Raw genomic sequence first — 13,194 nt, forward strand, 5'->3', positions numbered from 1 at the left:
AGACTTCCATAGTATGCCAAAAGTGAAGGGCAGGTTGACTGTATCATCCTTCCCTTTACACACCTCTCTGGGTACCAACACTTTTACTGCCTGTTCCCAAAAATATCACCATAAGAGGTGGCACTTGTGAGAAGGACAGGCTCAGAGTCTGTCTTCTCAGAATACCCACAGCAGTAACTTGTTTTAATTCCATCTTGTCTATAAAGGAAGACAAGCTATCTATTTTGACATCTTAGTTGTTACAACACTAAAGAATATGTCTTTGTTTTGTCTGTGTGACACAAGAATTCTTTTTCCTTTTCACTTATGCCAAAGTTTGAGGTTCATTTATATTATGACTGCATACTCCTACAATACTCTACAGTAACTCTGTATTATATTTTTATTGATTACTGTCAGTAAATTCTAGCACATAATGCAAAGTAAATTTGTAGCATATCACTTGCATTTTACATTTCAAGTACAGTAGAAAAGATTTCAGTCAGAAAATACTTTTACACAGCTTTTATATTTCAGGTTGATTTACAATGTTCACCTGTGAAGGCCAGAGTAACTTTAGGGGAAAAAATCATAAAGTAAAGGCATTAGTATGTTTGTGATGCCTCACAGCAGAGTTATTTGCTTCTCATGTACAACAAAAGTGAAAAATGATGGTTTGGACCCTTTTACAGCAAGTACTACTCCAGTGAGGCTGCTGTATTTTAATTGAATATAAAGATGTCAAAAAATCAAAGTCCTGCTGGAACAGCAAGGTCTCCCAGAGCATGCAAGTCTGTCTGTATATCATAACAGAAGCTGTCCATGTTTAAGGACTAAAAATGGTTATATGTATCATATTAAAAAGTGGGCTGTTAATCAGAATGCAAATTGTTACTATAAGAGCACTCTCTGATCAAAAAGTTTCCTGGTTTAGGATGGGTATTATTCACTTTATACTATAATGAGTCATTAAGACTGTGACAGTTGAAAAGGAAAAACACTTCTTCTATTTAACCATGCAATGACTACAGGTTTTTAAATGTTATACTGAAAGAAATATAAGTGAGCTGGTGTAAAGGAAAAACATGTGCCTGATTACAATATAGCAATGCTACCTTACCGTAAGATAAGTATTTTGCCACAACTATACTTAAGTGTATTAAAAACAAAGTAATGTATACCTGAAAAGTTACATGCAGAGCACTGTGAAAAACATTTTAACATTGCCTTCCGCCCTGTGCCTTAAACTATCCTGATGACTGAAACAATGTATAGACCTTTTTTTTTTGTTGGTGATGGTTTCTAAAACTTAACTAGGGGACCGGTACAGAAGTGCAGTACAGTAACTGGAGAAATGTCACTGCCACACCTATCTGACAGTTCAATTATTCCTACACAAAGTCAAAGTACACGAGAATAATAACTGCCTAAATAACTTCTCAGATTTTAAAGTGAATTATACCCCCTGCTGTTAACAGCATTTTGTTTTCTGATTTGCCCATTTCAATACAAGTCTGTAAGAACTCCCAATTAGCTCAACCATTCCGTCAAGTGTGATAAAAGGCATTTTATCCGCATCTTTTCTTACAACTGTGCTTTTTCAAATTTCCTTTTTATTTCACTGTGATGACAAATTGCAAAAACTTAATTTTGATCCTGCTTGCGGTTCTAAGATCAGGTTTCTTTAAATTGTCAGTAATCACAGTAATGAAAATACGTTTTAATAAAAGGGTTTTTGACTTAATTGAGGTGGTGAGAATGCTTTTCATGTCTTAAGATTTTGCCCAGTTCTTCCAACTACAAAAATCTTTATTTCACTTAGATTTTTTTCACAATCTAAAACAGTAAGATTCAGGAAAAGAAAACCTGTCACTACACAGATATTTTAAGAAAGGACAGCTTAAAAAGAATACAATTCTAAAATTATAAACCATGCCAGAACTATCATGAAGTCCATCCCACCTTTCTTTTCCTTTACAAAGCCTCAATGTGGTTAGGAAACGTCATTAAAAAGAAAGGTCTGAAACTCACTAACGGGGCCCTCCTCAGTAACCCTGCCTACCGAAACAAGGACAGGGACCCGAGGGGCTTTAACTACATGAGGAAATACAGATCAAGACTGAATCTTGCTCTGCCCGCAAACGAATAAGGTTTGCCGGGTCACAGGGCATCTGTGCGACCCATTTGCAGCAGGTGTAAACGTATTCACCTTACGTGAAAACACATCCCACCACGTTTTTGCTTTACGTGTTTTGTTAAAAACAAAACAGAAGTCTCGCTGCCCTACACGCTGCTATTTGTAACCTGACAAGGCTCTGTCACACGAGGACACAAGGTAGGCGGACACAGTATCTTTGTGTGAAACAGACCCGGAGTCTCTGCTGCGAGCCTGCCCTGACAAGGGACCTAGCGGACCGGCTGCTCCACTGGTGCCACCCTTGCAGGTTTGCTCCTTGCCACCGTCCGTCCCCAGGCTGCGCTGGGGCATCTCCTGACCCGCCGGCCGCTCCCCGCAGCGCTGCCCGCAGCCTCCCCGCGCAGGCGGAGCGCTCCGCTCACCTGCCGGGGCCCCGGCTGACCCGGCCCGGCCTCCCCCATGGCCCCAGCCCGGACCGCCCCGCAGCCCGAGGCAGCTCCGCCCGCCCCCGCCCGCTCCCGCGCAGTCTCTCAGCCTCGGCCGCCTCCAGCCGCTCTCCCGGCTGTCTCACGACACCGGCCGGTGGCTTGGAGCGGGCAAGGGCTCTCGGTCCTCGAGAACCTCCGCATCTCTGCCTGACAGCCGAGCCCTACGGAGATGTCCAGAAGAGGTGGCGGGGAGAGGCGAGGCCTGGCCTGCGCTCACCAGCCGGGCGGGCGGGCTTGGCGGCCGCTCCCCCCGCCGCAGCCCCCTCCCCGAGCAGCCGGCCGAGCCCCGCGCCCATCGGCGGGACCGCCGGGGCCGGGCAGCGCGGGGCCCGCAGCATCCATCGCCCGCCTGGCGGCGCCGCGGCCGCCGGGTCCTAGCGCCGCCCTGCGCGAAGTTCGGCGCGGGGGCCGCCAACTTCGGACCGAGTTGTGTTTAAGGCGACGCGGCCCCTTCGCTACCTTCGCTCGCCGTGGAGGACGTAGGAGCTGCGGAAGAAGCCCAACAGCTCGTTCTCGATGAGGGCGTTGTAGATGATCTTAAGGTTGTAACTTTTCTGCACCTCCAGGCTGCGGTTGAGGACCACGACGAACACCTGGGTCTGGGGATAGAAGAAGGTGCGGGCCACCCGCACACCGCCGGCCAGCTTGTCCTCGGCCACGCGGACCGCCTCGATGTGCATGCGGTGTGCGTGCAGCACGATGTAGCGGCTGGCGTTACGCACCTCCAGCTGCACGTTCACCTCCCCGCTGAAGGTGAAGTTCTCCATGAAGGCGCTCAGCATCAGGTTGTAGTGCAGCGGCCGCAGGTGCCGTGGAAGCCGCGGCCGGGCCCAGGGCGGCAGCTCCCGCCGCCGCTGCCACTCCTCCTCGTCCTCCTCCTCCTCCTCCTCCTCGTCGTCCTCCGCCGCTTCCCCGCCCCGCGCCTCCTCCTCCGGCCGGCCGGGGGGCTGCCCCGCACCGGGCGGCTGCCGGGCTGCCCCCGAGAGGCTCCCGTTGCCGCCGGCCCGCGGCGGACCGTCGGCGGCGGCGCCGCACTCCTCGAAGCGGACGCTGAGCAGCACGGCGATCATGGTCACCGCCAGCAGCGCTAGGATGGAGACGGCGAAGCCCAGCACCAGGCGCTTGTGCACGGCGATGTGCCGCTCCGTGGTGCGGGGTCTTGGTCCCGCCGGCTCGGCCCAGGGTCCCGGCGGCAGCCCCCGGCTGCCGTTCCGCAAGGCGGCCTCCTCCTCGATCATCATGGGGGTGACGGGCGGGCGCTTCTCCCGCTTCTCCTCCAGGGCCATCACAGCAGCGCCGCCCCCGCCTCCCGCGGGGCCGCCGCCACCCGAGGGGGCCCCGAAAGCATGGGAGACTCCGAGGCAGGGGGCCCCCGGCCCGCGTGGGACGCACGGTCTCTCACTTCCCGACGAGCCGCATCACCCTGGCCGCCGGGAGCCCCGCGGGGGAGCAGCCCTCGGGGAGGGGAATGGGACGAGGTCGGCTCGGGTCACGCAAGAGGCGGCGGGCGCTCCCCGCCGTCCGGCCGCCGGGCCACGCCGCGCAGGCAACTTGTGTGGCTTCCGCGGGGCACTTCAGCACATGCCGCCGAGCGCACCTCGGCGCCGAGGGGGAGGGCTCTGCCGCCCCGGCCCCGCCGCTAGCGCCGCCGTCCGCAGGGAGCTCTCTTTCCCCCGCGTCCCGAGCCGCCGGGGCCGGGGTCGGGCTCTTCGCCCGGCCCCGGCAGCGCCCGAGCCATGCGCGCCCCCGGGGCGCCGCCGCGCAGGTCGGCTCGTCCCCGCGGGGATCGCCCGGCACCGGGGGCGGCGGCACCGGACAGCGGCGCGGGCCGGGCCCGTCCTCCTCTTCCGATAGCGGGTCGGCTTCGGAGAGTCGCTCCTCTTATTTTCTCTTTCCTATCTCCTGCAGGTACAGAGCAATCTCCCGGCTGGCTCGAGCAGAGGCGGCTATATATAGGCACCGGGGAGAGGCGAGGGAAGGGAAAGGATGGGAAGGGGGGAGAGGCGGGCAAGCCCCGCCGCCCCTCGGCTTCAGCGGCTGCTCCGGCTGCCGGCGGTGACGGCGGCGCCCCGGGGGAGCGGGCGGGGGCGGGAGGCGGGGGCGACGCGGGGACGAGGGAGGCTTTTCTCCGGTGTGTCACACGCGGCGGCTCCGGGGGAGGTCGCTGAGGCGGCGGCGGCGGGAGCCCCGTCCGGGGCGGGCGGAGGGCGAGGGCCGGGCTGCGCCGGGAGCGGGGAGGCTGCAAAACCTCCGAGCCGCAGGACTGCCCGGGATTACACACAAATGCGTGCGCTCTCCACATAAATATTGAATGCCCTTACTGTGTCATATTTATAGAGACTTAATAAAGAGCCGCCGACTACGTGTTTGAACGACAATAGTGCTGTCATACTAACGTGAGGATGGAGCTCAGAAAAGGATAAATACTCCTACTTAAATCGATAGGATTAATATGCCCAGAAAAAATCGCGCCGTAAGCGTTGGCTGGTACTTTCAGAAATCCCCTGCCGTTACTCCGCGGCCTCAGGACTCTCTCTCTTACTCTCCTTCCTGCCAGTGCAGAACCCCCACTCCTCAGCTGGAGGGATTTAGAGATGTGTTAAATGCTGCCTGCGATAATACAGCAACACATGGCTTGAGTATCCCTAGGAATAGGGAACCCTTGCCTGGAAAACCGAATCAGCCTACTTTTTCCACCTGCGCCCAAACTTTTGTATGTAGCATCTGCAAACACACAGAATTAATATATACAGCAAGGATCTAGATCAACGTCTGAAAGCATCTCTGTTCCCCTTATTTTGCTTGCACACTTCAAAAACTATCTCTGTTCATTTTCTTTTTTGAAGCTCTTTAGCTCCAGTCTTGTAAGCAGTCACAGATGTGTCTATCTTCGGCATTCAGTCCTGAGGAATCTACGGGAATATATGCCGTACATCAAGTTAAATGCATGCATAACAATTGGCAGGATAAAGGCCTTACTTTCCATAGTGAAGAAAAAAGAACAAAAAATAAAATCAAGTCCTACGCTTCCTTCATAAGCAAAGCAAATCCGAAGAGTTTCATGAAATGTGATGTATTAGCCATTTTACTTCAAGAGGAAATGCCTAATCTTTCTTTGTCCTGAATCTTCGACATCTTCAAGAAGTGTTACATCACTTTGCATGCTGTTGCAGAATACAAATGATCATTTATTGACACTCCAACCAGTTTAAGCATTACTAGTTTCAGTATAAGGAGCTTACTAGCTTCCTTGTATATTCCTGTAGAAGGACTGTATTCAGGTCTACTGTCTCTGGAAAGAAATGAGCCTTTATTTGTATCTTGCAGCACAGTCAAAAAAAGGTTTTTAATCTTAACAATTTTTAATCAGAAGTATGTTGATACACTTGCTAATTGTGTTTGTATATTCTAGGAGGACTAAGATTTTGCTCAATAACTAGCATTGCCACATATTTCCTGTAGTGATATTTGGCTGCCCACCTGTTAGAACAGGTCAAAGAACAGAAACATTTTATTATCCGAAAACAGCCTTCCATTATTTTTTGACTGAAGTTTGATGCAGAAAGGTAGAAAACTATTGCTATGTGATTTGGGAAAAAAAAAAAAAAAAGAAGAAACTGACATAGCAAAATAACATCCAAAGCTACAGGTTTAAAATGTCAGTTTCTATCTGTTTCATTAAACCCTTTAAAAGTGGGCACAAAAGGAAGTGCCTGAGTGCTTTTAAGATTTTATGTGCAGGCTGTCAGTATCAGGCATTAGTAAAATAGGCAGTGTTTCCCTGTGTCGCTCTGAACTGCACTTTCAGTTAGGTTTGTTCCTGTCAGCAGTGCAGGGAGAGGTTCAGGCAGTGAAGTGATTCAAGAGTAGAAGTAACCTGGAATAAAGTGGTACATTATGTCCCATTAATAAACATTTCTAATTTTTAGTAGTTTTTAATTAAATACAGTTGATAGTTACAAGTTTCCCAGGTTAAGGTTTTTGTGAAGCCTTCTTAGAGAAGCGGTGAGTAGCAGGGCAGTTGGGCTAACCAGATGTGTCACTTGTGAAGAGGGAGGTACAACTTGTGTGTGACAGCACAGGAGCATCATTCTGGACTTCTTTATGTACAGATAGCAAACAATAACTCTACAGGCTGAGATCTTCTAACCCCCACCAAGGGAGTCAGTCACACACCTTAGCTTCAACAATATCAGTCTATAAATTGAATGGTCAGTATGAAAGAGGGTATGTAAAAGGTTTAAGGTGTTAGTGAGGAGCCACGAGGCTAATTCCTTTTAAGCCAAGTTGGAATAGCCCTCCAAAAACCGGCACAAGGCATGAGTGATGGGACTTAAAGCTGGCTTGTCTAGATTCATCTCCAAATTTCATCATTGCTGAAACAAAGTATTGAGAGGTTTGCGACCCCTCCTCTTTGGGCTTGTCTGTCTGGAGACTTAGAATAAGAGGGTCCAGCTAAGTATTGTGTTAAATAGCTCATGTGCCTCGACTCATCCATCATTCTGAAACTTCACATTACCAGATTAACCTCTTCTTCATATTAGTAATGACAGGTTTCTAAAATATAGCTTGATCAGATACAGGTCAAAGAAGGTATTAACTTAGTAATTTGTTCTCAAATGCTGCTCTCTGCAAGTAGCTTAATGTTATATATAGTCATTCTGCTGAAGAAAATACAAAGACATGAGACTACAAAAAAAGCTTGTGTGTACATCTGGGAAAAATTCTTGGTTTTTCATTTGTCCACGGTTATAAACATAGATGTGGATTTCATGGGTATTGCCTCTGAAGCTTGCAACTCCTTTGGTCTTTCTGCAAAGACTGTTTGAAAATACATCAGATCATGGATCATTTTTTCAGCAAAATCCTGATAATGACTCCCTGTTGTTCAAAACTTCCCCTAGGCCATCAACATCTTGTATGCAATCTCATTTTATGAGCTTGTAGCCTAGGGTTTCAGGTGCTCATACAAAATGAAAGAGTGTGTCTCACCTTAACTGAATTTCTATGGAGATTGCCCTCCCTAGACAAGCATCACCAGGAACATGGATAAACTTCAGATAGCACAGTTTCCAATCCTATACCAGCTTATAGCATGGTACAGAGCTGATGAGGGATCCGCATAAAGCTGTAGTTTATGTTACGTTAAGATTGTGCACAACACCTCTCAGTATTCACACTGGTGCTTTACAGTCTTGGAAGAAAAGCACTATAAATGAGCAACTTCACTGTATATCATGCAGCTGGGTACAGTTCATCCAACCCAGGGATTGGCACATTACATTTTCCTGAGTCTGCCTAACTATTGCTGCTTTTTAATCCAAGTGATCCATCTTTCATTCATCTGGATATAGCAGAGGTTTACAGGCAGACTTTATCATACTGATACTACTCACAAAAAAAGATTTAAAAAAAAAAGATGCTCTGAAAATACCCGTCTATGCAAAGCCCAAAATCAACTGGAATTTATATTGGGATGAATTACAGGGGAAAAAAAAGACTGCATCAGCCTACATCAGTCAGTGCTCCACTGACCCTTTCAGCCTCAGTCAGGCATTTCTCTGCTCATAGCTGGATTCTCCTTGCATGCTTTAAAGTCAAGGATACCCATAGGTCTTAATCCCTTCTGTTTAAGTCCTAAAATGGACTACACTTCATAGCCTACTAATATATTGGTCAAAAAATATCAACAAGGTGACCTCTCAGAGTGTTATGAGCTGCTCACTCCCCAAAGACACAGCTTCCATGTAGCTGTTACAAGACCAAGTGGAGGATGACTGTTTCCAGCCATACAGGTTGCTTGTGAAACAAAGAGGAAATTATCAGTCTGTCGTTCACTGGCTTGTCACTTATGACTAATTCTCAAAGAATTGACACTGCCTAACAGGACAGCTGTATGCTCTTGAGGCTTAAAGGTAGGCCAAAGAGACTGCAGTGGGACAATGGTCTTCTCTTCAGTGGGTTTTTAGTTAGTTTTCTTTTGTTTTGTTTTTTTCTGAAAGACATTTTCAGTAACATGTCAGGTTTAACATATGGCACTGGGGAATACACCTTCTGTTTAGTTTTAAAATTGCTGCTAAGAAAAATGCTAAGGGAAAGACTTTCTAATTAAAAGTGAAAACACTGGATTGTAAAACAAGGTGACACACAGTGATTTGTGCTGGCTTAAATATCCCAAGAAAAGGAACATTCCATCCCTTGTTTCCTGCTCCTTCACCCTCATGTCACCTGTATAAATGACCTTTCTTACTTGTGTTGGGCAGCAAGCACTATTTATGTTTAGTTTATAACTAGAGTTGTCCAGATGTCTAGGTACAGCTTTACCTTGGACAAGTTTATTGTTTCCTTTTTTTAAAGGAACAGATACATGAGGAAGGGGATTGGTGCTGTGGGTGAAGTCCTATGGAATAAGAAGATGGAAGTTTGCCACAGCACAGAGAGGCTCCCTAGTAACCTTGATCCTTCTCTTCTCCTCCTTTCTATTTCTCTTATCATGACCTCTTGCTTCCCTGTCACCTCTCAAGTTGGAAGGAACATCAGAGGAGGCATCAACAGAGCACTGTGCACCACCAGGCCCCAGTGACCACCTGCTGCTTTCCATTCACCTTGTGCCTTGAAGTCACACCATCACCACCCTGTGGGGGGGAATTTACTTCCTTTACATCCCAGTCCTTTTAAATTACTCACTGCTACCCTACAAAGTCGTAATGCTTTTTCATTTTTCAAAAGTCAGTATTTTCCTTCTCAAGTTTTAGGATAAAAGTATCTGCTTTCATGAGACCTAAATATTTTAAATTTTCAATTTGGGTGTCTGAGATGTATTCTTTTCCCCAGTTGTTCTGTTTTCGTATTTATCCAAATCTACTCAGAACTGATTTTTTGTTTTCTTCTTTACATTTCTTTTTCTTCATTACAGCAGTAATTTAAGAAGGAAAACAAGTGTCCTCATTCTTCTCTAGCACGTTTTAGTTATATTACAATTTACTTACAAGGCTATTTTTCTCAGTGTTTTTAAACTCAGTTTCTTGAAGATACCTTTTTCCAAGCATGAACCATTTTAACTCCACAAGTTCTATAATGCCATGTTTTTAGCAGTGGAATATAGAGCATAGGTATAATAGTGTTTGTTTCTCTCACTGAATAATTACACTTAAAACTGGCTAATTGGAATCAATTAGTAGTAAGGAGTTAGTCTCAGGGGAAGAAGAATTATTTGTGGAAACTCCAGATTGTCTTAAGAACCAACATCTACATGTCTAGATTGTGTCTTATCTACTGAGCCTTTTTCGTTAAAAATACAAGGAACATTGGAGTGTACAAGGCAAGGGTTTACTTCCATTAAAATTTAGATTAAACCCCATTTGTAAAAACATCTGTGGATAATCTCTTCATCCTTTAAACTTTACAGTAAATATTCAGACTTCTGGAACTGTATTTCAATACAGAGTTTTGTGTATTTGTAACATTATAGTAATTATAAACATAATGTATTCTTTTGTTTCTTTCAATATCCCATTTCCATTTTACAGGGCAAAGTATGGATGCTTCCTTGTGGGTCTCTTGATTCATCCTATCTGGAGAGTCCTACCTTATACAAAAATACATGTGCTTTACCATCACCTGCTCAGGCCCCTATTTATGTCCAATAGACATTATATGAGAATATGAATGTATTTTGCCAGCTCCACCATAATCTTTTGTATCCTGCTGTGGACTCCCTAAGAAAGGATACTCTGATACTCTCTGATACTACACTGATACCTCAGCCTTCAATGATCACCTCCACTGGTCTTTCCAATCAGTACCTTAGAGATCTTTGATTTGCAAAATGTCCACCATAAGCATAAAATAGGAAATTTTTTCAGAAATGCGGCTAAAATTTTACAGCTGAGGGAAGTACAGCCCACAACAATCTTTCAAGAATGACCTGTTAAAACAATCACAAGCATCTACAAACAGAATCACCATGAGATTCTTCAGTCGAAATGCTGATTGATCCCAAACTTTCTCTGAATAAAGATTGCAAAGTAAAAAAAATAGTGTGTTTATTGTTGCTGTGATTTTATAATTCATTCCAAGAAAGCACTTTGGTACCTGCCAGAACATGACTTTCTTTGGGTTGGCCTTTAAAATGGAGCAAGTGCCGAAGGAGAATAATAAACGCGGAGCACAAATTATGAAAGGGAAGAGGACTTCAGCTGACTGGGCAAGATTGTTTGTCCCAGTGCTCTTTTTAGACAAAATTTGTCTGGGTTTGATTTTACTGGGATCCTGAGGATTAGATGCTTCAATTTCCTCACAAAATGAATAATGTGAGCAAATCGAACAAGGTCTTTTAATGTAGAATACCAGTTATTGATTTTTTAAAAATGAAACCAAAAACAAAACAAGTAACTATTTGTAGTGATGAAACTATTTTAAATGCAGCAGCGGCACTGATAATTTAACCAACATTTAAAATACATGAAAATATCCTACCTGGTAATTATTCTAGATCCAAGTCTTTCATGCTACCCATGGGTGACTCTTGATTTCTAAGGTGGTTGTAATGTTGCAATTTTATTAAGGATCAAAATATATTAACAATATATCTGATGATTTGATGGGCCCCAGAGCCCACTACCAGGTATTCTGTAACACCGCTCAATTCAGAGAAAAATATTTCATAATAGTTTTAAGGATTTTCTTCTTAATGCATTAGTACTATTTTGAGTTTATTTCTGCAAGTAAACTCCTGACCCCTATCGCCCATAATAGTGCTGATACCACAAGCATGCATCTCAGTAAAATTAAAAGATTATAACTAGTCTAGTTTTAAAGGTCCAAGAATTACTCAGATATAGTTTTTTCGTTATGTTGTAAGCTTCACGTTAGCTGTCTACAGAACAGTCCACAGCAGTCATGACTGCTACTTTCTTGTTAGAAAAGTGTTAATCTAACTACTCACGTAAAACTTGGATCTCAAAAAGAGTTTCACTATTAAGATGTTTTGGTGAGGATTCATATTCATCATCAAAGTGTCAAGATTTAACCCCTATTGGTATAAAATTCATGATCACAGAACCCAATGTGTTAAATAATTTACTTATGAAGTAAGACCAGAGCACTTAACAAAGCCACAAAAATTAAACAATCAAAACATTCCTGTAGAAAATACATTCGCACTGCAGGCAGTAAATAATTCCTGGTGTCGTATCTCTTACCAACATGACTAATGACTGAAAAGAAGTTTTCAGGTTTTAGTTCATTTGAATTCCTTATTCCTTAGAGAAGAATATTAATTAAACTGCATTTTTATCACAATCACCTATCTTAAGATTCTGGAGCTGTGATAAGCAGACAACCTTTGTCTTGCTCATTCTTTTAAAAACTTAACTTTTAATGTGGGATGGGGCAATGAACCATCCTTGCTGCTATATAGCTTTAAGGCTTTTCAGAAAATAAAATTTAACTGACAATAAAGGAACTATGCTCCTAATTAAAATAATATTGATTCAGCATATGGTATTTTGCCTTTGGTTTTCACTTTTTATTTGCCAAGTTGTCACTTTTCTCTTTAGTGCCACCTTGTGGGTCAGCCAGTTATAAAAGCACAGAAATATCTATTGCACTAAAAATAGTCTGGATGTGGCGTTCAGAACTTCGTAGGGAAGGGGGGAGGTTTGGTTTAAGGGTTTAGGCCATCTTTAAAAAAAATATAGCAATAATGTATGGTGAAAATGTTTGCTATTCATTTATAATAGGTATGCAAGAAGACAGAACAATCTCTCTGGATTGAAAATAATGGAATCTACAGAAAAAAAAATCAATGTTCATTTAAAGGATAATCATCAAACTTACCCTGGAAAATGTAAGTGGCAGGCTCTGACTTGTGTGATTTTTGCTACAAGAAAAATGGTTTTGTATCGTAGTGACATTAATTTTACAACACCTTTTCAAGAGAAGTAAAGCTAGATAATTGTAAACTCCCACTAATCCTACTTTTGGAAAAGATGAATGTTCAGATACACCATAGCACACTTGCTTAAATTCAGGGTAGATTTGCACACACCAGCTTTTCATTCTGCTGATAAAGCACAGAAATTAAAAAGCATATATAAAAATCCAAAGTGTCAGGGGATGTGTACTGCAAAGGACATTCAGATCAAGACTTGGCTGAGTGTGGCCACAATAAGCATTTAATATGACACTAATGACTCAGCTGTCCCCTCACCTTACAGAGCAGCTCATACACTCCTCATTCATTACTTGGACAACTGTGGACAGTGGAATTATGATCAGTTTGTCTTCTTGAAAGGAGCAGAGAGAATGTTTCTGATGTTTCTAATTTTTAAAGAGCCCTTTTTGTTACTTTCATTAATCTTTTTTGTTGCTTTTCTTAATGCTGACAGCCTTGGAAGCTACAAGAAAAATAATTTTCTATACATTACAGGCCCCCATTTTGTTCTGCATAACCATTAAAAGCACTTAAAGCTTACAGATTCTGGTTTTTATCTAGCCAGCTCCTTTGCATTGTCTCTTACTAAATACAGGCTTATAAAGAAAAATAAGTTATCCCTGAAAATTTCTTAAATTTAATCAAGCAGTTAC

At 44.3% G+C, this 13,194-nt stretch overlaps 1 protein-coding gene across 1 annotated transcript in view; it reads right to left on the reverse strand.

The window, feature by feature from the left end:
* TRHDE (thyrotropin releasing hormone degrading enzyme) overlaps positions 1 to 4,237 on the reverse strand; it is a 205,119-nt gene extending 200,882 nt beyond the window's left edge. The window contains exon 1 of the mRNA XM_033057476.2: positions 3,064 to 4,237. Coding sequence (XP_032913367.1) covers positions 3,064 to 3,890 — 827 coding nt within the window. The 5' untranslated portion in view covers positions 3,891 to 4,237. The remainder of the gene's footprint in view (positions 1 to 3,063) is intronic.
* Between the last annotated feature and the right edge of the window lie 8,957 nt (positions 4,238 to 13,194).

This window comes from Catharus ustulatus, chromosome 4 (assembly GCF_009819885.2).
Source record: "Catharus ustulatus isolate bCatUst1 chromosome 4, bCatUst1.pri.v2, whole genome shotgun sequence".
Lineage (NCBI taxonomy): Eukaryota > Metazoa > Chordata > Aves > Passeriformes > Turdidae > Catharus > Catharus ustulatus.